Source organism: Pelodiscus sinensis, chromosome 3 (genome assembly GCF_052426305.1).
Source record: "Pelodiscus sinensis isolate ZL-2025 chromosome 3, ASM5242630v1, whole genome shotgun sequence".
Lineage (NCBI taxonomy): Eukaryota > Metazoa > Chordata > Testudines > Trionychidae > Pelodiscus > Pelodiscus sinensis.
In genome coordinates this window covers 185,352,770-185,373,451 of record NC_143054.1, presented here as the reverse complement: position 1 = coordinate 185,373,451, position 20,682 = coordinate 185,352,770, and the positions used below count along the sequence as shown (strand labels likewise).

The following is a 20,682-nucleotide window of genomic DNA, read 5'->3' as shown; positions in this document are numbered from 1 at the left end:
CCAAAGTATCAGGAAGTGGTGCCTGGGAGCAGTAGGGGGCGTGGAATCACATGTGCCCCTAGGAGCGGGGCATCAGGTAAGTACCTCACCCCCATCTCTCTCACACCCAGATTCTACTCCCCCACACCTCTCATACATTCTCCCTCCCTCTCATACCCCTATCTTGGTCTTGCACTGTCCTTCCCTTTCACCTTTCCCACATCCTGAACCACCACCCCCAGAATGCTCCTGCTCCGTTCCTCTTTCTTCCCAGACCCCATAGCTATGTCTAGACTGGCATGATTTTCCGCAAATGCTTTTAACAGAAAAGTTTTTCCGTTAAAAGCATTTGTGGAAAAGAGCATCTAGATTGGCATGGGTGCTTTTCCGCAAAAAGTGCTTTTGCGGAAAAGCATCCGTGCCAATCTAGATGCGGTTTTGCACAAGAAAGCCCCGATTGCCATTTTCACGATCGGGGCTTTTTTGCGCAAAACAATACCGCGTTGTCTACACTGACCCTCTTGCGCAAAAGCATTTGCGCAAGAGGGCTTTTGCCCGAACGGGAGAAGCATAGCATTTCCGCAAGAACACTGACAATCTTACATGAGATCATCAGTGTTCTTGCGGAAATTCAAGCGGCCAGTGTAGACAGCTGGCAAGTTTTTCCGCAAAAGCAGCTGCTTTTGTGGAAAAACTTGCCCGTCTAGACGCAGCCCTATTGTATTGCTGTCTATGCTCCATGTGAAATAAAAATTGAGTACTTTGCAAAATGTTTTTATTTTCACCTTCAAAGCAAAAAATATAAATGAACTTTCATGGTCCAGAAAATTCCATAATATGATATAGCCTATTTCCCAAGGTTGCTGGATTTAAGAGGTTCAAGTGTACTAAATTTCTCTTCAGTATACATTCAAGAAAAAAGTCATCTGGATTCAGCAGAGCCCTTTTGGCATGATCTCAGGTGATAACATACTCAATGGAATTCTGAGCACAAGGCTTTACATCATCAGAACAAACAGATGTGTTGACCAGATCCCAGGAGCATAATACTTTGTCTAGTAGTTTCTTAAAGCTGCTTTTTCCAAATTAACTCTTAAATGGTCATCTCACATGCTGTAGTCCTGATTCTACTTTTGTTTATCCCAGTGTGATTCCATTGGCTTCAGTGGAGTTACTCACATTTCTATATAGATGTAAGACCAGAATCTGGCGTTGTATTTTCACAGATGAAAATAATCAAAACTTCTGCATTTTCCCCACTGGCAAAAGATATAATCACTGTTGTCACAAGAACACAAATCGGGTATTGCAGCTAAAACCTTACAAGACACTCCATAATCCTAGTTTGTTGAAGTGACACTTAAAAATAAATAGAAATGAATATGGAACAGCTTAGGTCTCGGTACCCTGACACTTGGTAAAAGGGAAACATATGTACCTAGGCAGTTAATGGAGCGTGTGGGGTTTCCTTGACCCCAATACATATGTTCTGGTCGTGGAGACAGGAGAGGTGGAAAGACAGAAAGGAAATGTGTGATACTGAAGAAAGGGATGTTTGTTCCTGATACGTTGGATAAATTGTTCAAGAGCAGATCATCCATGTGAAAATACTACCCTTTGTTACTGCCACGGTCAGAGAGAACCTATGGTGGGCTGAAAAATAAGGGCAGGCTGCTCAAGTTAAAGCTGCCAATAGTCCCCAGCTCAGCCTAGACAATAAAAGTTGACTGACTCTTGCAGTGCATGGCAGAGGTAAGTCCCATGCAAGGCTTGGATGGGAAGAGGATAGCAATGTTACAGGCCCTATCAAATGACATACAAGGTGGCATGGAGTTGTTTGAGACGTACCCGCTGTGGGAGGTCAAAGGGAGAAACTCTCCCATCGACTTCCCTTACGCCTCACGGCCCAGTAGTGTATCAGAGACAACGGGCGTGCGATCAGCAGTCAATTTAATGAGTTCTTACTGTACCCACTAAATCGAACCCTGGGAGATTGATCTCCACAGTGTTGATCTCCTGGTAAGTTGAGACAAGCCTTTAGGCTGAGGCCTCCTGATCTTATAGATCCAAAGGGTTCTTGCATAAGAGGACTTCCAGGGTTGCAGAAGAAGCATTTGTCTTGCCTGGAACCTCTGTGTGTCTCTTCCTCACCCCTTCATTAAGGGCAGTCTACACTACAGGAAAAGGTTGGCAAAAGGTATACAATTCCAGGTACATAAAAATGTAGTTGGAATCGACGTACTTTAAGCTGAGCTAGGGCTCCATCCGCACTGCGGGAGATTGACAGGAGAAATGTTTCCATCAACTTCCCTTATCCCTTGCAGCACCTTTAGCGTGCTTCCACTAGATCCGCTAAATCGAACCCCGGAAGATTGAATGCTGCAGTGAAAGACATGCCCTAAGACATCTCCCACAGGAGCTGTGCTTCCTTGGCACCATAGCAGTCGCTGTTTTAAGAAATCTTCCTTTTTAAAGAAATTTCAGTGGCCCAGTCTGGGAGTTGAGACAGTTGCATATGTCTCTGCAGGCATTAATACTGCTTCGTGTATGTGAATCAGGGAGCCCAGTAGAGGTTTGTGGTGCAGAGTCCCAGTGGTGGTAGATGTGGTACAGAAAAGGTAGCACCCTTTTCTTCCTATGTGGGGTAATAGGGATGTTACCCCCAGGAAGGGAATCATTCAGCCTTTCCTCTTGCTCCCAAATTTTTGGCTTTTTTGGGGGGTATTAGAAGCCCTTGAGACAACACCTTGTGAAGCTCCTTCTCAGGTTGGTGCAGAACGAAAGTCACCAAAAAAGTATTGCAGGGCCCTTGTCCTTCCATTGGCATTCACACTGTGTTGTATATGTGCTGTTGGGAGACAAACATCTTGGCGACTTTCACTTTAAGCCTCAGGACTGGTTCTCTGCGCCAAAACACCAGTTTCAGTGTCCCACGTTCAAAGTTGTTTTATCTCATTGCCTTCTTTTTAATCACTCCCTGATTAGAACAGAGTTGCCTTTTGTGTCGGACAGAGACAGTCCGGTGGATGGAAATTTGGTACAAACCTTGCTGTAGTCAATCTCTTTATCTCCTTTTGGCTTCTGTACCTCCCTCCCTAAAAGCACTCTCCCTCCATTTATTGTAATGGGACCCTTGTCTAGGAACAAAACCACTATTTTTTTGCAGTTGAGGGAGTGGTGAACAGTATAAAGAAGAACTCAGTTGGTTGTATCTGTCTGAACTCTTCCGGTCTCCAGACATCCCCAAGAGACTCCTGTGCAGAGACCTCCTCTTGGATTAAGGTATTCTTTTTCCTAAACTGGTAATTTTGTGTGTGCATGTGAGGAGCAACACAACAATAAGAGCCATCCCATCTTTAAAGCATGCTTAAGCTTCTTTGGTATAGGGAGTGAAAGCAGTTCGTGGTCTACTCTGACTGCAATTTACTAGCAATAGAACTGCTTTGATTATAAGTATTTGTTTTTTAACCTTGCTTATGAAAATATAAATGGTTTCTGTTCAGCTCTTTGTCTATTTGGAAGGGATCTGAGCACAAGATATAAGTACTCCTGACTCATTAGTTCAAAGGCCTTGAACTTTCCCCTTGACACTGTTTTACTCTGAAGCCTTGAACAAGGCTCTTAAATCCGAGTCCTGTCCCTAACTCATAGAATAGCATCTTATTTTGCAAACAGTCCATTTGGATAAGGGTCATATTCTCACTCTCTTAATATTGCTTCATTGATTTCCATATGGGGATACTATAATAATAACAATAATAATAATTAGCTACCTGTGTAAGAAGCATGTGATGAAGATTAGCCAATTTTTGAAAAAAAAAAAGAAAAAAAGAAAAAAAAAGCACCATACAAAGGCTCAGTGTTCTTTAATTCTTTTGTGTTGCATTTCTTGTTCTTGTAAATGTTTACCATAATTTTAAAGGCAGGCATCTTTCCTGAAATACTAGATTTAGAGCTAGATGTTTGAATTTATCGTTTTTCTGGACAAACAGCAGTATCTGTAGGCAGAAGGAACTTTAAGGGTTTCAGGGAGGATAAGCAACAACTACAACTGAGGCTCTGTAATTGTCAAAAGAGAAAAAGCTGTGTGAGTTTTCTTTTGCATGTCCCTTTAGCAGCAGCATGGACCAACTGTGTGTGTAATAGTGTAACGCCGACAGATGGGACTAAACGTGGGATCTCCGGAACTTAGTGCATGAGCCTCTACTGCTTGAGCTAAAAGCCAGCTGGCTCTCAGCTAAGGCTATAGAGCAAACTCGTTCCTTCTCTCTGTAAGTGGTCTAAGTATCACAACAGGGGACCGCACCCAGTAGATGTGTGGGTTTCAATAGCATACAAAGAGTGAAGGTTATTATTTGTTTTCTTTTATTCAGTTTTGTTTTTCATTATCAGGTTTCATTGAGAAAGTAAAAACCAAGGTGCTGTATTCTGGAATAAACAACAACAACAAGGGGGTAGAATACTTTTGCATATTAGTGAGGTTCTGGCATACCTTTGGGCAAAACTGTGGCCACAGCAATGTGCCTGCCCTCTGACTGGCAGACAGCTGATCCCCAGGATGTGCTGCCCTGATGAGACTTAGGGTACATCTCCACTATGAGGTAGATTAATTTCGGATGATCGATCAATTTGGGGTCTGTTTTAGCATGTCTTGACCTGATATATTGACTGCCGATCCCTCTCCCATTGACTCTGGTACTCCACCAGAACGAGATGAGTAAGGGAGTCAACAGAAGCATTTCTTCTGTTAACCAAACATAGTGTGAACCCTGAAGTAAATTAGATCTGAGCTACGTCTATTTGAGTTATACTGCTAATGTAATAAATTGAGTCACTTAGACCGACTTGTCCCTGTAGTGTAGACCTACTCAAAGGCTGGTTACCTAAGTAACTGTACTGTAGGGCCAAAGGAGCTATTAATCTCCACTGACTTAAGAGGGTAGTCTCTAGAGCTGGTCAAAAATCAGGATTTCCACCCTGTGGGAATTGCTGATATTTCATGATTTGTTTTCATCTTCAATCGGGACAAGTTGAAATGCCAGAATAATTCATTGCAGCAGAAAGTTCTGACACTTGGCTGAATTTTAGTTCAGCTTAATGTGACTGTCTCCCCCTGAGCTGCCATGGTGCCTCATGGGAGTTGTGTTGGTCATGTGCCCCCTGCTCCCATTCTCTTCTAAATCTCCCATGGTGCCCAGCGGCATTTGAACCAATGGGAAGGACCGTGTGTCAGTTTAGGCAAACACAGATGCTGTGCCGACTGCAAAGAAAACATTTGTGTTTCATTTGACAAACCCAAATGTTTCAAAGAGCCAGTCCCAACATAGTGAAAAGCTTTGTTCTGAGTTTTCCCTACTGAAAAATCAAAATTTTGTGGCAAAATTGTATTTTACTGTGTTTCTGGTCATAAGCAATTTTGACATACCATTCCTGAGCATCTCTGGTCATCTTGCTCTCAGACTGCAGGAAGCAGTGCAACATTTTCTTCCTGTCTCTCTTGACAAGGTGCAGGACAAAGATAGGCTTGTATGATAACACTTGGTTGGGATACATTACCCTCACAAATAAAGTGATCCAATAGGCTATAACTAGAAGGCTATCATCTTTGTTTTGGGCCTTGGGCATCCCTTTAGATTCAGGTTTCCTACAAGCTGTGTAAAAATATCAGATAGGCCCTTCCACCTCTGGGATCCACAGCTGGGGTGGAACCATGTTGATTTACGCTAGCAGAAGTTCTGGATCATTTTTACTAGCTACATAAATTCTGTCAGGCTGTCATGCTAGTGTGATTCTGGAGACATGCTGCTTTGCTCTTCTTATGCTCCCATATTGTAACCTGTGCCTGAGTGCAAGTAAATCAGAATTCAGGCCAAAATACTTTTATGTCTGCTAGATCGACTGTTTCCTTCTTGTTGACAACGTAATAGGCCGGCTCCTGAGCTAATGTGCCAACAGGTTTTTTTTTTAAGTCTGAACAGAGTGTATAACTTGTTGCGAAAAGATAGATTCGGTATGAAAAAAGTGTTATGACCTTTATATTAGCTTTTAGTTAAATTATTTTTCTAAGAGCTTTTGACTCTTCTTGGTTAAACAGCATATTTTCCCTGTTTAACCAAGTACTTTTATTTCTAGGCAGTATTTATCCTTGCAGCTGCCCAAAGTAAGCTTCTGTTTTTTGGCAGGAGAAAGTTGTTGGCTTCCGATTAAATTAATTGCTTTCTTCTTAATATTTAATGCAGAGTATAGATACATAACTCCAAAAATATCTTACAACTTGTCCATAATACTGGATTTTCCTGGACTCCATTAAGAAGTTGTGCTATATTTTGCAGGTTTTTTCCCTTGGTGTGTAGATGTAAAAACTGCTGCTTGGATGAAAACGAGTAAAATCTGTGTTTCTTCCCTATTCATCAATGCTATTTTTACTCTTTGTGTAGACAGCTAATTTGCTGGTTGTTTGCCCGAGGGGAATTCAAGTAAAAAAAAAAAGGAGGATCAAGTTACTAGAAAAAGATGCTCCTGTCTCTAAAGAACAAAGTACAATGACTCAAGAAGAAAAAACTTTGAAAATATGTCAAATGCCAGAGTGTAATTTATACCTATTCAGGTTATACCATGTATGAATATTTGTGTAGGATATTTTTGCAACTGTTTCCTTTCGTAACTTGTAAATATGGATGCTATCTATGACTGGTAACCCCCTGCTGTTTGTGTCATGGTCTGACTCCTTGCATGAAAAATGTAATGCACCTCTTTAAGAAATGCCTACAAACCCTAACATACTATGTTTGTGCATTGCTAATGCTCATTTTTCAACCTCTTTTGTTCTTCATTATCCTTTTTTGTTAAATATGTTAACAAGCCTGCTCCTTTCCTCATTGCCAAAGATGCTCTAAATTCACTCCGAGCCCAAACAAACCTACATCTATTGTTGTAAGTCTTTTGGGACTGGATCCAAAGTCCAGTTTTTAGTTCACGTGATTTCAGAAGACGTTTAATCATGCACTTACATCAATTGCATGAATAGTTATTTCTGATATAACAGGAAATGTTATTTACAACAAAGAAATCTTACAGCCACTGTAAGCTTTCTACACTATTGTTTTTCTTGTCTTCCTTATTCTCACTTCTAGTCCCATGATTGGGTTTTGGCAAGATAATAAATTGTTACAATGAAAGTCACTTATTTAAAAAAACCCATAAATGTGGTTGTTGTGAAAGTGACCAGATTGATAAGACTGTCATGTGAAACCTTTTGTTTACACACAGAACAGGTGTATATCCGTTCACTCCTGAGCTGTTAGTGTCAGTTTGAGGGAATATCTGTCCACTAGAAGTAGACCACCAACCCATTTCTCAGAGGCCCCTGAAAAACAGTCGTTTAAAATGACTTTTGGTCACTACTTTCCTGGGTCAAATTAGAATGGGTGATCCATATACTCTGTTTCTCCTCCCCAATCAATCCAAGTATAATAGGACTAAAAGGACGGATGAAGTAATTCCTTTGGTCCCATTCAAGATTTACAGTGTTTTTTGGCCTGCTCCTTCTCAGGCCTAAGTCATGTTGAAGATGATATCCATCTTCCAAGAGGATCTCTGTATATAGCAGGATTTGGCCATTTTAAAAGCAGCTATTTGGTAGCTAGTAGGTAATACACATCTTACATATTTCAGTAAGCGCCATCTGAGTGAAAAGTGCAAATATCATGGAAGGTGCATGTAATTAACTTTTCCTATGTAAGTTTGAGGAATGTTGTCTTGATGATATTTAAAATCTTTCTGGAACACAATCGTTCTTAAATGTATTCATTAGTTAACAAGTCTTTCCAGTGCAGTCTAATACAAAAGCATCATTTTGACATCTACCAAACATCCCAGGATGCCTTTTACTGTGAATTTGTCTTGATTATATGGACATCAGTTTTGATGTGCAAAAAGATTCCAGTGTACCTAAGATCAGGAATGATTACCTAAATGATTGTTCTCTTACTTGGGATGCAAAAGTAGAGACCAACAGATCTACGAATAAATGGTTAAAAGTTAACTATTCTGCTTAAAGAATTTGAAGTATCTCATAATAAAAATAGAGGAGGAACACATGTCTGAATGCTCTTTTTAAATTTTACCTTTTATAGAGTTTAAGAAGACTACCTACAACTCTATGGAGTAAAGCTGTGTGTTTATTGTTTCACTGGAACTAAGGTCTTTTCTCCACTCACAGGGAGACTGACACTGCAGAGATCGATCTTCTGGGGTTCAATTTACTGGGTCTAGTAAGGACCCATTAAATTGACTGCAGATGGTGCTGTCATCAACTCTGGTACTCCACCAGATCACGAGGCGTAAGAGAAGTTGACGGAAAAGTTTCTTCCATCAGCCTTCTACAGTTGGGACACCTTAGAAACTCGACCTAAGATACATCGACTCCAGCTATGCTATTCATGCAGCTTGAGTTGCGTATCTTAAGTTGACTTTCTCCCTTCCTGTAGATCTGGCCTGAGAGCAATATCATTTTAATACAAAATCCAAGATAGTCTCTGGTCAGAGCAAATATTTTTATCGTATTAGATTATTATTAAGAACCAAAATGTGCAAACTAAAACTGCTCCAAGAGATAGAAACAGACTTTAATATAAAAGATTCAAAAAACCAAAAAGTTAAATTTAGGGAGCTCTTCTTATTTTAAAGGGCATTGTTGTAGTCCAATAGTAATGGTGTCTTCCAATATATGGTGCACCTAAAAGTTACTGTGGGTATTTTCAATTCTGTTGGGTACATTTCTTTCACATTTCTTCAGTGACCTCCTTAAAGAGGTGGGTTTTGATTCTTATCTAAAAGGTGGATTGTAAAAGCTGAACCCTGGAATGTAGTTTCCATTCTGCAGTTTAGTTGCGCAAGTTCCAGTGCTGTCTAGCTTTTCAGATTTCTAGCAAAGCTGATTTTCCCCCAGCGATTTTAATCTAATTTAACCAGTATAATCCCCCTGAATAACACCTCTTTAAAATGTTCAAAATGTTCAGCTCTTGGGCAAGGATTGGAATGTAGCCTTTTAAGAAGAAGTGTTCTCGTAATGGAAAAATATTAATATTTTTAAAGCAATTTTGATTGTGTGACTGTTACTTACAGTGAAATAGCAACTTACTGCATAAAATTGTGCATTGTGAAAATGTTGTGTGGGGAACAGTATATTTATCAGTTTGTCTTAGGAGTTATAGTTAACTTCTAAGACAATTAATGAGATTCTTTTGGGGTGAAAATATGTGAGGCAATGACTTGATTTTCAAGCCAACTGTGTATTTAGAAACAAATGACATAGAATAAGCCAAATTTTTTCTTGCATTTGTTTGATGTATAAATTATGGCCAAAAATTCCCAACATGGGTGTTCCTAAACTCTGAATTATTCATGTGCTTAACTTTACACCTGTGAGTAATTCCACGGAACTCAATAGGTATAAATGTATAAATAGCTCTGATATATAAAAGTCATTCATGTGCATAAGTTTGTGGGACTGGGATCTCAGAGATAAGAAGTTGTCCTGATGTTTTCCAAAGTGCTAAGTGTCTCTGCAGCTCTTACTCAAATGAATTCAAGGTAGGAGTGTTCAGTATCTTTGCAGATTTGGACCATATTTACTTAGATCCCTAAATATGGATGTAGGAATTTATATTCCAGTTTCTATGTCTGAACATTTAGCCAGGACCTAATGTAGGTAATGAAAACTTATATTTTCTTTTAATAGTTCAGTAAGATCTTTTTATATTTTTTGGCTCATTGTAAAACTAGGCTAAATGTTTAAACTTGTCAAAGACTTTTGTGGCTGTAGCACATCATTATCATGAATGAATGTAACGTTAGTCTCCTAAGTACCTATTTTGCCAACAGATGTCTATAACTGATCACCCATAAACACCGGGAGTACTTGCATGCCATGAGATTGTTACAAACTTTCTTGCCTTTTGCTGCTTCTGTCTACAAATTTTGGGGTGTGGAGAAAAGGGAAAGAAGGGAAGTTGGAGGAGGAGAATGTGTCCGGGGGCATAGGGGGAGGTTGACCTGAATGAGAGGAACCCCTGCTGACATGGCCAGTCTGACCCATTGAATGGTCTGAATACAATAAATGCTGCTTTATCCTTTCTTGAAAGGAACAAGATAGCACGGCCTAAATGCTTGGGTGTGCTTAAATAGGCAACTCTGGGACGTTTGAGTCGAGTGTGTTTGAAATCTGAGCTCTCTGACAGCCTGGGAGCTGCCACAGGTCACCTGCCTTACTCCATAGGGATAGGTCCAGGTCTCACAAGAAATTGTCCATGGACGAATTGTAGTACAAATTCCTTTCTTTGTTGGTTGGCCTCTTTCACTAGACCATGGCCTATAAAATTTTGTAAAAACAATTCTTAAATATTATTTGAAAGGGCAAATGGCCATGCTGAAAGGTTTGACAGTTTGACATATAGTGCATGGTTTTGATAGCTTGAAAACTGAAATGTGGAGCCAAGACTCTCCTTATGCTTGTTATAGGCTCGGTGTTTTTTAAATAGTGTCTAGTTGCTGTGCAGAGTTCCTTTGCTCCTAGCAATTTGACAGGCAATGAGTCTGCTTCAGTGATCTTAAATCCTTTTAGACTAATTTGTGAGAGAGCAGAAAAACAGCTAGCACCTTTGGATTCAGTGCTCAAAAATAGAGAATCAGGTATTGCCAATTAAAGTGCCATTTCAAACAATCATATCAAGACAGATTACTTTAAATGCCTCTGATAATGTCATGCAATGCCTACAGAGAAAAGCAACTTGGAGTTTCTCTGCAGACAAAGGATTTGAGTGGACCAAACTCATCAGTGACCGAGGAGGAGGTTGTGTGAACCAGATTTCTGCATTAAAATGTTGCATATGTGCAACACAAATGCAAGCTGTGTGCATACTCTTCCCCTGAATAGCCAAAGGCCATTTTTAAGAGCTTCTGGCCCCTCAGTCACTGGCCTACTAGTTAATTGCCACACGGGCTTCGTGACACATGGGCAGATAATATGACATTTTCAGTTTCTGTCACTAGCAAACGCCACAACGTTGCTTGCACTAGTTGCTAAGAAGCTGTCAGAAACCATTAGCAGTTGGCTAAAGTTGCCCTATGGCATTTCCTCATGGCATCAGCAAAACGAGCATAAATCACCCAGTGGAGCCTACTGCTATACTAATGAGGCTGTAAGCTTGTTTATGGACTAGCATCATTTTTATGATTATTTCCACCTTTTCAGTTTGCCTTCATTTTGCGGCAGGAGAAGTCAACTTCAGGAATGAAGTCACTGCTGACATTTTACAAATGTGGTTCGTAGCTGCTACCATGTGGTTGGTCAGTGGTTCTTCAAGTTTGGTTAGTGGTGGTTTAAAAAAAAAAAAAGGAAAGAAATTCTCTGGAGACCTCATAGAGGTGACTGTGTATCAAATTACCAAGTGAATGGACATGCTAAAAAACACAATTGACCATTTAGACTTTCCTCTGAGGTTTCGTTCTTTACAGAATCAATTTTCAATTTAAAAAGGTAGAAGAGGTTACACAATTTATTAAAATATACAAAAGTATTTGCTTTTAGAATAGTTTGTTGCTTTACTAGCCACTTCCCCCTTTCGCCTTCCCTAACTTGTGTCGGACAGGACTAGGGTTTATTGTTTTAGGCTTTTCTGAACATGCACCAGTATTTATACTGGATTGAAAGCATTTGCTTCCAATGAAAATCTTGTCTTATATTACAACCCAGCAGTGTAATTTCCCTCCCAGATGGGAGCAAAGTAGCTGTATTTGCCTAAAAACAGTAGGAAGAACAAACTGTGCATTAAGCCAAGGCTGTTTTTGGCTTGAGCTAATGATGTAACAGAAACCTTTTATTTGGGATAGGTCACTGCCAGGGATTGAAGGAGGTGATCTGGCTCTCGCTTGAAAGGTTTCTCCATTGTATCTACATAAGTCTTCACTTAAAAAATTCTGTTCCTAATGCTTCTGCTTTCATACAGCAGAAATAAACAGGAAAGGTTCTGGGGAGTGTTATACATGGAATGCAGAAAGCTTTTCCTCTCCTAATGGAGTATATAATTCAGGTGCCCTGAAGGCATGCTTTCAGGAATTCTTTTGCCTGAGGTAATGGGAAGCTAAGGCTGCTTTAAGGCCTTGATTATCTATTGATGCACAAAGCTGGAAAAAAGTCATCTCCTTTGGATTATAGTACATATTTCCATAAATTATCAATGAATTCTCTTCTAGTCAGGCACTAGGCATTGCTTACTAAATTAATCTGAAGAGGGTTTGAAATGGATAGAAAGTATATTTTAAAAATAGTGGTAAAACAATCATAAGGAGGTGGTGAAAGATCATGTCATTAGGTTAGCAGCTTTTAATTTTTAATCAATGGACATGTAATATTTTTCTTTTCCTTGCTCTTGTCTCTCAGAAAGTGGATTAGCCCATGGAAATTTTAAATGCTATTGAGTTTTCTTTGCTCATGTTTCTTTTATGAATTATTATTTTATATGGTAAATTGCTTCTCTGTATAAAAGCCTTTTTTCTTTTTCTTTTTCTTTTCTTTCTTTTTTTTTTTAAACATATGGGGCTTTCAAAAAATTTATCAGCCAAAGATATATAGACTGTTCATAAAGACCTTGTGTATATATATAAATGTGAATATTCGTGTCAAGTCTTGAATTAAATACACACAACCAGTCATAAGGACTGCTACATATTCACCACAGGCTGTAATAAAATACATAAAAATGTGAAATTCTAAAAATATAAAACTTGTAGTTACTTTTTAGTTAATCACTATATAAAGTATTACAATTCTGAAAGTCCAAAACTCATCATTTACAAAAAATTCCTAACAGAATAGAGTTAAACTCTTGATTCAGCTCAATTCAGTTGACTTTCTTGATCATTCTTGCCTCAGGGTGTAGAGAATACTTGCCTAATTGCATCATAACTCTGCACTTAGCATAAAAATACTGTCCTTGGAAGCCATGGTGCAGCATTCAATCCACATGTGGGGATGAACAGAATAAATCATTATACAGATTTGTTTCTAAACTGCTTTTGGGGTTTAAACAAAAATGGCGCACAGACTGACCATACACTGCAACCATTTTTCTCTCAACAGCAGGACACTATTTCACCACAGACAAAAGCCTCTGATATCTAGTGTTATACTCCTATAAATGAGTTGCTAATCTGGCAAGTTTAAGGCTCTCTCTGTGTTAAGAAAAATTGTACGGGATCAATGTAACTATACTGGTAAAATGCCTTATGCAGATGTGTGCACCAGCACATGATGGGGCTTACATACTGCAAGGATGTGTGCTTACCCTGGCATGAATTTCTACAGGCTGTGATGTTTAACAGCATCACAGGAGATGAGGCACCCAAGTCCTGGTGAAAGTGAATGTGACATCACTTGGAACTTGGGTAAAGGACCAAATGACGCAAGAGAGTTATTAGCAAGCTGACTCTGAATTTGAGCTTTGCTTCTCAGAGCAGAATATGGCATCTCGGCTGTTGAATGTTAAGATGACAAAACATCATCAGTACACTACCAACCACAATTTGAGTCAAACACCATTTGCCTGATCTGTAAACACCGAGAGAGATTTCTGTGAAGTAACTGATAATGAAGACACTCCCCCACCTTCCTCCTCCACCTTGGCAAGCAGGATGTTTAATTCACTTTTTTTGTTGTGGTTTTGTTGAATCAAATGAGAGAAGTGGTTCTGTCATTCTTATAGTTGAGAATAATGCAAAATTTGGCTGAGAGAGTCTTCTTCCCTTCTGCCCCAGGAATTACAGTACCAAAGAATTTATATCACATTTAAATAATCATATACCTAATTTATACCCCAAAGTCAGGCTTTGACTGAAGTATCTGAAGGTAGCACAAGTCAAAATTTGATTCACTATATTTACAGGTGACGGCTTGGACAACAGTGTAGCTTCCCCCAGCACAGGTGATGATGATGATCCAGATAAGGACAAAAAGCGACATAAAAAGCGTGGCATCTTTCCCAAAGTAGCCACAAATATCATGAGGGCATGGCTGTTCCAGCATCTAACAGTAAGTGAACTCTAGATCACATTTGTGAAACGAACCCGGAAAATGTTATGGTTGTGGTGGTGGTAAACAAAAATATTTACTAATATGTTACTGACAGGTAGTGCAGGATGCTTCTCCAGTTGTGTCTTTACACCATTTGCTAGATGCCAAGAGGCAGTGTTTATAGCATCTCTTTGTTTTTGTTGCTTTTAGCTCCTTGGTTTGAGTGCAGTTGTTAACAGGAGGTCAGCAGAAAGTGTGATAGATCTTACAGTAATAACATTAGACTAATCCTGTCCTTGTTCACATGGCTGCAGAGCCTGTTGACTTCAGTGTGAATTGCTGTTTGTAGAAGAGAGAGAGAAGTTTGGCCCATTGTTCTGAATTCTGGAGAACCTCAGAGAACCAATGGAGAGGGAGGAACCAAAGCTCTTATTCCAATATGTGTCAGAGATCACAGAATTCCTATCCGAGAGAGGTTGGAGTGTATCTGCTATAATGAAAGAGCATCATTTTTAATGTGTTTGAGACTTTCTCAGTCCCAGAGTGTAAGTTATTACTGTTTTTAATTTCACAAAGAAGGAAAAATGTACAGTTATTTGTTGCCACAGCAACTATATTATTTCTCTGATTAGAAATAAAAACTCCAGACAGGTGCATTGGGTTAAGCTTTTGGCTGCAGCTTTCATTAATGATAATACAGTGTCTGTCAAACCTCCAATTGTTACCTGGCAGTTAGACATTTCGACTACCATCTTTTTTGGGGGTCATATTATGGTTTCCATACGGTAAAGCATCAGCATGTGTTTGTTGACTTGGGATTTAGGCCCACAGACTGACCCACCCCCCAAATGTTCCTTTGCATAATTGAAGAATGTGGCCCAACGAAAAGGAATACGATAGTAAAGTACATCCACACTTCTGATTTCACACTGTGTCAATGATCCATGCTCTTCCTTGCTTGTTATTGGTTGGGGGGGTAAAATAAGAAGCTAGTCAACTCACTCAACCGCATTAGGTTTCTGCCAAATTAGTAAATGTTCATGAATGGCAATGGAAATTCTTGTTATCCCTACCTTCCCTCCCTGTACCAAACAACTAGATATTGGATATCTGACAAGACTGTATCAGACAGGGAATTCTGCCCCCCTGTACCATCTTGGATTGCAGCATATGAGTCTTCATGCCTGATCATGCTTGCCTTAGCCCAGATAAGTCCTTAGACACCTCCTGGTTGATCTCTCTGGATATGTTTACACTACAGTGTTAATTTGAGTTAACTTAATTTGAAATAGTTACTTTGAATTAAGCTAATTCGAATTAGCGCATCTACACACAAAACCTATTTCGAAATAGCATGTCCACACTGAGTGGACCCTGAACCAAAGTTAAGGCTGGCCAGAACCAGTGCCGGCAGGGCATCAGGTTAGTACTTAGTGTGTGGGGCTGATGCCTGAGGCTAACTGAGCTCTGTGCTTAAAGGGACCCCACCTCCACCCCGGACAGACAGTTCTCAGGGTTCCTCACTTGCTTGTATACCTCGATGAGGGACAGCAAAGCAGTCCTGTCTTGGAGTGCCCGCCATAGGTGTGCGCAGGGGGTGTGCCAGGTGTGCCCAGGCACACCCTAAAGTCTCAAAAAAAGTAGCTTTGCATTTTAATTTAATCACATGATACGCTCTTTTAGTTTTAAAGTATGGATTGTTGTATTATGCAATAATCGCCAAATTGCGTAATATAGATGTTGTAGAAATGTATAGAAAGCCCGCATTCGCTCACAGCATGTCCTTTATGATTGAGTATTCAATAAATGTTCGCCTTTAAAAAAATAAAATTCCCTGGGTGCACACCCTAATGAAATGTGCTGTGCACACCTATGTTGCCCACACTCAGGACACCACAGCATTTGGTCACATGGAGCCAGAGCTGCCCCTGGGCACATCCATGCATCTCATGGGGTCGTTGCCATCAGCTCGGCTGCACTTGCTGCAGGCTGCCATCCAGGGGGTCCATCGGGGGGCTGTCAGGATCCAGGAGGCCCTGCGGGAGAGCGTCCACCCCAAGGAGCCCTCAGAGCCTCCCCGGTCTTCCCCACCAGGGGTTTGTGCCCCATTCCTCCCTCATGTCCTTCCACTTACCCCTCCCTAGCCCCCCCTTCCTGATGTCAAATAAAAGACACGTATGTTCAAAAATAGAAACTGGGTTTATTGAACAAAAACTGGGGGAGGGGAGAACCTCTGGGGAGACTGGGAAAAGGAGGTGGGAGAGGGGAAGAGAAAGGGTGGGAGAGGGGAGGGGAAAACCTGGAAGGAGGGAGCTGGAAGGGGGAAACAAAGGGAAGAAGGGGGAGGGGAAGCTCAGGGCCCAAGGTTTGGGGGGGTCTCGCTGGACCAACTTGATCTTCATGCAAACCTGCTCCTGGGTTCGCATGTGGCCTTTGGTGGCCCAGGCTGGCAGCTATCCTGCCATAGACGGCTGCATTCCTCCATCTAGTGCAGTGATCATGGACGTTGGGGGCATCCCCCCCAAACCTGGATAAGGTTCATGATCTCCACCCTGGACCAGGAAGGTGCCCGCCTTCTCCAGCCCCTGTCAGGCTCCTGGGAGCTGGCAGACTGCTCCTGGGGAGCGGAGGAGGGCTGGCTGCCAGTGGCTTTCTGGCTCATGTTTTGGGGCCACTGGGTCAGGGGCCCTGGTGGCCACTGCTGGCTCTGGGCTGACAGGCTTGGAGCTGGCACAGGCACTGTGGCCAGAGTCTACCCCTTTAATGGCTCCAGGGTTGGGGGAGAGGAGAGTAAGTTTTCCTGGTTGTGCCCAGAGTGGCCACTAGGGCTCCCTGGGAAGGGCTGGAGGCCTCCTATTTCGAATTAAGTGTCTACACAGCACTTAATTCGAAATAGCTATTTCGAATTTGGCATTACTCCTCATAGAATGAGGTTTACCAAATTTGAATTAAGTGCTCCACTATTTCTAATTAATTTCAAAATAGCGGTTTGAATGTATAGACACTATTAAAGTTAATTCGAAATAATGGCTGTTATTTCAAATTAACTTTGCAGTGTAGACATACCCTCTTACTGGCACAACCCACACCGACTGGTTTAGTGGCACCACACTATCCCTATCTCAAGGTGGCGATTCAGAAGGTTGAAGTTGGTTTGTGCTGTAAATGCTTACCTCCCATTACAAGACTGTCTTCTCACCAGATACAGTGAGAATCTGGCGGGTTCTGATGCCACATAATGACCTACAAGATTGCAGGCAACTGACACCCAAATTATTCTGCAAATTAGCCAATGAATACACTCAATCATGGCCCTGAAATCTAGTGGCATTCTGATCCTCATGCCAGTCTAACATCTCTGCACCATCTGACTGGTTCAATGGCTGTCAATTCCTTTCCTACAATCCCAGACTGGGGAGACACATTCTGGCAGCTCTGCTATTACAATGGAAAACAATTACAACTCTCAACAAAGTGCAGTGATCAGACTCAGTCCAGCCCCTACACTTCCTGCTTCAAGTGTCATATAGCTGAGGCACTCTAACAAATATTTATTATTTATATTGTCAATATTTATTTCCAGAAGCACTGATAATGTGCTAAGTGCTTTCCAAACTTGGGCAATGGGTGTGAATGATGCATTGCAGATATAAGACAATTGCTTTGCGGCAAGGTGCCCACCATAACAGCCAGCCCACCACTGGTTGGTGGCACATACATCCTGGAGCTATGCCAATGAAGTAACCTTCTCATTCTGTAGAGAAGACTGTAATCTACAGGACCAGTGCAATAAATGTAACACTAGTTCTCCAGCATGACACTGAAATAAAAACTACTTAAAAATCTACCATTCCTGCAGCGAAGCAGCCAAACAAGAGTTAGCTGTGTTATAATTACACACATCCATACATTTGTGTAGCAACGTACTGGTTTGAGGCTTGCCTGATCAGTCTTGTAAAACTGTAAAGGATCGTTCTCCTGATCACCAGCTACTGCTGGATGTTCATAGTCAAATCAGATCCAAGTGGATCATGTACCGTTCTCCAATACAAAAATGCCTGAGAAGGTTGCGCAGAGCAGCAGACATTTTAGGCTCTTTGGAGCACATTTTGTGGTTAACAAGAGACTAAGAATACAGAGTATTGGGGCATGGTCATACATGGTGAGGAGGGGGGTCTTTCTACTCTGGAAGGCTACATATAGCTGTGGCCGATTCTCCCTCCAGTGAACTTCTGCATTAAATTGGGTGGCAGAGCACATGCGTGCAGAAAGAAGTCAGTGAAGTATGTCGCTATTCTGGAAAGAGATTATTCTATCTGGGCTAGGGCTGTAGAGAACGGCATGACACATTGCTTCTGTCACTCTAGGTTCGAGAAATAGGAAAAAAACTGAGAATAGAATCCAGTAGCAATTGCAGGTATTTGAGGCAACAGATCTTTCCACTGGTTCAAATGCCACTAGATGCCAGGGTCCTGTAAAAACACAAGCAAAGAGGAAGGCACACACACTCGCTTCCCGGAAATGCGACAGACAGTGCCATGTTTTTTCTGATTATACACCTGTTTGTAAGTGTGACATTGAGGCTGTGTCTACACTACAGTATTTTTGGGCAAAATTGGCCAGTTTGGGGCAAAAACTCATGGACCGTCCACAGCTCGAGTGCGTTTTTGCACAAGAAAATTTATAGTGAATCAACAGAACGAGGGACTTTTGTGGTATTAGGTATTCCTCTTTTTACGAGGAATATCTCCTTTTTGCGCAAGAGCTCTTGCACAAAAAGGTGTGTGTGGACGGGAAATGGGGTTTTTTTTTGTCCAAAAAAAGCTTATCAAAAGAAGCACAGGTACCCTGGTGGCCATTCTGTTAATGGCAATCAGAGCTTTCTTGTGAGATAGCGTCCATGCAGTCTGGACACTCCCTTGTGCAAAAGCACATCGCTTTTCCGATGCGCTTTTGCAGTGTGGATGCGCTCTTGTGCAAGTTTTTGTGGAAGATCTTTTCTGCAAAAAGCTTCTTGCACAAGAAGCCTACAGTGTAGACATAACCTGATTGGTAAATACCTTAACATGAAGATGCCCACAAGTTGCATCATCTGGGGAATTGTCTTGAGTGGGGTTAGTAATGTGCATGAATGACTATCTGACTCAAAGACGGTTTGATCGATATTGAATTTCCACGCCCACACCTGAATTGGGAAAAATTTGGAAATACAAGAGCCCAGTCCAGCTTACAGGACTTCTGGGAAAAGCGTCACACCTTGTTAGGCCTGAAGAATGCCTTGTGGGAAAGGAGCGGAACTATTGAAGATGATCCAGCCGCTTGGCTTGTTTCAGCCCGTTCACAATTTAGTGCGAAGCCTGATATGTGCAGTATCCAGGGCAGGAAAAAAAATCTCCTTCTTGCCTTTCCTGCCTCAGCTCCCTGAATTCAACAGTGGTGGTGCAGCTTCAGCATGGTCAGTAAGGAGACTGATTTCCACCTGAGAATCATGTTGGAGACGCTGGCCTAGGAGGGGGATGTAGGACCCAGTCTACAATCAGAGCTGACCATAAGGGTGGGTGGGTTGCTCAGGGAGGCATCTTGCTGGTAACCTTGCACCCACCTGATCTGCTGACAGCCAGCAAGGCTTAGAGGCAGATGTAGCAGTGCCTGGAGAGGGCAGGTGGACTGAGTTGCTGGGTCAGCCAGGTAACTTTTCTGAAGCAGGGGTGTCCCTCTCATTGGGTCATCTGCAGTCACAATGCTACTGCCTCCTCTTGCCCTATGGCCAAGCTGCTCAGGAACTGGACGGCCCCCTAGGCAGAATGGGATATGATGTTCAGGGAGCACTGATGTCAGGGTGTAACCCTACTCCCACCCATGTACCCAGACTCTGCTGAGTTGCAAGGGAAGCAGGTCTGTGTGTGGATGCTGCCAGCACTGATGGTTAGGCTCCTAAATGCTCCACTTGAGGAGACAACATGCTGGCACACGCACCCCAACACGCACAAGCACCCCAACACACCCAAGCACTCCAACACACTTTCTCTCTCACACGTTGTTATGCGAGGCACATGTATTCTCTGATATTTTATTGTTTCAAAGTTCATTCATCATTTACTGTATTGCTAGTTTACTTTTTTGATGGGGTTGTGCATTTCATAATTTTATTTCTCTCTTATGCTTAAATTTAATCCTGTGAATAATGAGTTTTAAAGTGCCTAACCTGTACTGATTAGAGTAATTATCAGTATTACTTTTATTAGTATATTGTGCTTTGTCATTCATTATTTAAAGTGGTACCATTTTATAAGAGTATCTTTCTAGAACATGTTTCTTAAACTGTGTTCCGTGGCACACCGGTGTGCAGCAGGGCAGTTGAAGGTGTGCCGCGGAGAACAGAGTTCAAAATGGCAGCCCTTAAAGGGGCAGGCGACCTTTTTTTGGGGGTGGGGGAGGAAGGACTTGATGTTCCGCATAAAAAAAAAAATTATTGGTTGGTGTTCCTCAGTCTTAAAAGTTTAAGAAACACTGTTCTATAATGCATGTTTAACTTGTACTCACCATAGCACTGCCCCTTTATAAAAAATTAGCTAAACACATAACTTTAGACACTTTTAAGATAAGGTGTCGTATTTTATCTTAATGGAAAA

The 20,682-nt window shown here is 41.4% G+C and overlaps 1 protein-coding gene across 5 annotated transcripts in view; it reads left to right on the top strand.

Moving 5' to 3' along the window:
• Positions 1–20,682, top strand: part of MEIS1 (Meis homeobox 1) — a 145,308-nt gene that overhangs the window by 66,891 nt on the left and 57,735 nt on the right. For all 5 annotated transcript variants that reach the window (XM_006114089.5, XM_006114090.5, XM_075925570.2 and 2 more), the window contains exon 8: positions 13,923–14,068. In XM_006114089.5, coding sequence (XP_006114151.2) covers positions 13,923–14,068 — 146 coding nt within the window. The remainder of the gene's footprint in view (positions 1–13,922; positions 14,069–20,682) is intronic.